Below are 3,854 nucleotides of genomic sequence, written 5' to 3'. Positions count from 1 at the left end.
CTGATTATTTTGTTAATATTTAAGTCCTATTTTATGCTTTCAAAATAAGCAGCCGATGTTGTGAAGAGTCCATAATCCATAATAACGCTTCCTCCAGTGAAAAAGTGCATCTGCTGTTGTCTCTCACATCAAAATCCAGCCACATATTTGTTTAGAGCTGTTTAAACGCTGCTTGATCTGTGCAGATTTCTCTCCTGATTCACACCAGAACACTTTTTCACTGGAGAAAGCGTTATTATGGATTATGGACTCGTATTTTAGCTACAAACATCTTAATGCTGGATTTGTTTCAGCTTTTGTCTTCTCCAGATGTTAACTGATGGACTGGAGTGCTGTGGATTACTTGTGGATTATTGTGATGTTTTTATCAGCTGTTTGGACTCTCATTCTGACGGCACCCATTCACTGCAGAGCATCCATTGCTGAGACACTGATGCAATGCTGCATTTCTCCAAACCTGATGAAGAAACAAACTCATCCTGATCTTGGATGGTCTGAGGGTTAGTACATTTTCAGCACATTTCATTTTTGGGTGAACTGTTCCTTTAAGTGCGATAAAATTAGTTTGAAATACAGCTAACCATTAAAGACTTACTCTTCAGTGCAAGTGGTGATAAAGCTTGATATGTGTGTTCATCCAGTCTCACACACACACACACACACACACACACACACTCACTCACTCACACACACACACACACACACACGCCAGCTTCACCAACACACACACACACACACACACGCCAGCTTCACCAACACACACACACACACACACTCACTCACTCACACACATTCATCTGTTCGTGGTGTTTCTGTCTTCACTTCAGCAGCAGCTACAGGTTAAAGTGCAGCTCGTGTCAGAGGATCATCTCAGCCAAATCTGCAGGTACATCGCAATATAACTATATACTATATTATTACTTTAAATATAAAAAATTGTATATTATAACCAAATACATGACTTGTGCTAAAAAGTAGCAAATTAGGTATATTGAAGAAGAGAGATTGAAGAAAGAAATCTTCTTCAAAAACTGTAAAGGGATACAGTTTTTTTTTACATTAAACAAAAACCTGTTTAGGACAGTAACGACTGAAACTTCCGTGCAACATGGAAGAGAACATGTGCAAACTCAATTAACTATTTCATAAATACTGCCAATAGATGTTTTTTTTTTTTTTTTGCATGTGGATATGGTGCATGTTCAATCAAACTGACAAAGATGTTGAAGCTCGTGTTGGGAGATTATCATAAACTATAATCTGTCCATCAGTACAGTTACACAATGTTCTTACAGGAGTCACCAGCCGCTTTCAAGCTCTGTTCTGATTTAAAATAGAGCACACCTACAGAGATGAAGGCATTTCAAAGCCACAATCTGATGCTTTTATTGTGCTGCCCTTCGACATTTCAGTCAGAGACCATTTAACCCTTTCAATTCATACGTGTCTCCATTTGTGCCAAATAAGCTGTAAAATGTTTAATATGTGCTGGGTTAACTGAAGAATATAGTCAAATTAAATAATATTTTTATGGTTATGGTATGGTTGCAAATGAAAATATATGGAAGCCCATTTCCACCAGATAAGACAAAATCATGCTATCATAATTATGACACAAAAAGTCAAAATTATGACACACTAAGTCATAATTATGAGATAGAAAGTCAAAATTGACAAGTCAATTATGAGATAAAAAGAAAATTATTACATAACACATAATAATTATGTCATACTAAGTCAATTATGACATAAAAAGTAAATGATGATAACCATGATTATGATTTAATACGTCATAATTTCAAATTATGTCATAATTAAGTCTTAACTGACTTGGTATGTCATTTTTATCTCAATTATGAGATGAAAACTTGAAATCATTACATACCAAGTCAATTCTGACGGTAACAAATTTACAAAAAAAAAATTTTTTTTACACCATAATTTAGACTTGAAATTATGAATATCATAATTTAGATTTTTTTTTAATCTCATAAGTCTGACTTTCTCACAATTATGACTTGGTATGTCATAATTTTTACATTTTTCTCATAATAATGTCTCTTTATCTCATAATTTCGTCTGTTCATCTTATAAGTTTTACTTTCTCACATTTATGACATTTTCTCAATTTCAAATTTTTATGTCATAATTATGACATTTTATTTCGTAATTTTGAATATTTACTCTAATCATTTTCACTTTTTATGTCATAATTATGGCATTTAGCTATAGGTTTGGCTTTTTATTCACATAAGTTTGACTTTTTATCTCAATTTGGCTTTATAAATATCATAATTTAGATTTTATCTCATAATTTTGATTTAGTATGTCAAACTTTTTTCCTCATAATTTATAATTTTTGGTAACACTTTATTTCAAGGACCAATTCTCACTATTTACTAGTTGCTTATTAACATATTGGCTGTTAATTAGTAATTATAAAGCACATATCAATGCTTAATCTGCATACTTAATCCTACACCATACCTAAACCTACCAACTACCTTACTATTAATAAACATAAACAATTTAGGAGTTTATTTAGGGGAAACTAAAGTGTTACCAAACATTTTCACACAATTAAAATTTTTTTGTCATATTATAACATTTTAACCTTTTTTTTGTTGTTTTACGTCATAACTTTGACCTTTTTAAACTCTCATAATTTACATGTTTTATAATCTCAAATTAGAGATGCAAACCTGTAACTGTGAGAAATGAGTCAGAATTGTTTTTTTGTATTTAAGCTTCTATAGGTTTAAGTTGAATTGACTGTGAATTTGGTTCCAGTCATGACAGAGTCGCCTGATTACCTGCTGGACGGCAGTCCGCTCATCAGCGCCGCTCAGCTGGGCAAACTGCGCCTGGTTCGTCTGCTGGTGGAAGGAGGAGCGCAGGTCAACGAGAGGAACCAGCGAGGAGAGACGCCTCTGCTGGCCGCCTGCCGAGCTCTGCGGGGCGATCAGTCCGGATCCAGCATGCTCAGACTCATCCAGTATCTCCTCCGCAACCAGGCCGACCCGAGCATCCAGGACAAGACGGGCCACACGGCTCTGATGTACACCTGCATGGAGCGGGCCGGACCGGACGTGGCGGTCGCTCTGATCTCGGCGAGCTCCGATCGCTGTATGGAGGACTACGCCGGAGCCTCGGCCCTCGTTTATGCCATTAACGCCCGCGATCAGGACACGCTGACGGTGCTGCTGGACGCCTGCAGAGCCCGAGGACGGGATATAGCCACCGAGCTGAGCTGCGACGGACGCGGCGTGACGCCCCTCCGTCGCCCGACAGCTCGCCCGTCTCCTGCATGTCGCCCTCAGACATCGAGCTCAAGACCAGCTCTCCCAGTGTAACGGAGGCCAGCGAGTAGGTGCTGTGCAGGTAAACCTCACTCCCCTGATCTCAAGAGAGATCAGGGGACCTCCTTGTTAGTGCGTCCGCCTCCTATGCCGGAGACCCGGGTTCGAGACCCACTCGGAACGAGAACGAGGTGTGGCAGTGAGGACCCGGGAGAGAGGGGTTACACCAACTCTAAGTGCGAGAACATCTTTAACTTTCGAGGAGGCGGCAGTTTTCTATCGTCCGTCCGAGGCAGCGTTTGCGCTCGGAGCCTTGGCTGGCCATCCAAAACCTGCCGCGTCTCGGTCAAAACCCAGAGGAGGAGGAAAACGAAGCACCTGTCAGCTACATAAAATATTCCAAGTTTAAAGCTGAATGCAGGAACCAATCGGAGCGGCTGCAGAGCCGAAGAAACACGTTACCGGATCTTCTTCATCCGCCGGCCCTCAAACTCACGCTGTCCGGCTCCGACACTCACTTACACCAGGATCCCCGCGCTTCGAGGTTCCCTCTGC

The 3,854-nt window shown here is 40.0% G+C and overlaps 1 protein-coding gene across 2 annotated transcripts; it reads left to right on the top strand.

The window, feature by feature from the left end:
- The first annotated feature begins 467 nt into the window (after positions 1 to 467).
- On the top strand, positions 468 to 3,387 carry LOC107750212 (ankyrin repeat domain-containing protein 34B). 2 transcript variants are annotated; one of them, XM_016565492.1, is made up of 3 exons: positions 468 to 500; positions 828 to 886; positions 2,791 to 3,387. In XM_016565492.1, exon 3 carries the CDS (start codon positions 2,793 to 2,795, stop codon positions 3,351 to 3,353), a length of 561 nt encoding a protein of 186 aa, XP_016420978.1. In that variant the 5' UTR covers positions 468 to 500; positions 828 to 886; positions 2,791 to 2,792; the 3' UTR covers positions 3,354 to 3,387. The 2 variants fall into 2 exon arrangements, with proteins under 2 accessions (XP_016420978.1, XP_016420979.1); XM_016565493.1 differs by having other exon boundaries at positions 478 to 500; positions 831 to 886.
- The last annotated feature ends 467 nt before the right edge of the window (positions 3,388 to 3,854 follow it).

The sequence above is a fragment of the Sinocyclocheilus rhinocerous genome, unplaced genomic scaffold (assembly GCF_001515625.1).
Source record: "Sinocyclocheilus rhinocerous isolate Xijiao unplaced genomic scaffold, SAMN03320098_v1.1 scaffold242, whole genome shotgun sequence".
Taxonomy (NCBI): domain Eukaryota; kingdom Metazoa; phylum Chordata; class Actinopteri; order Cypriniformes; family Cyprinidae; genus Sinocyclocheilus; species Sinocyclocheilus rhinocerous.
This window is presented reverse-complemented; position numbering and strand designations above follow the sequence as displayed.

Bases quoted from the DNA above. Each gene is read 5' to 3' on its own strand.
- LOC107750212 (XM_016565492.1), top strand. From the start codon at position 2,793: ATGACAGAGTCGCCTGATTACCTGCTGGACGGCAGTCCGCTCATCAGC.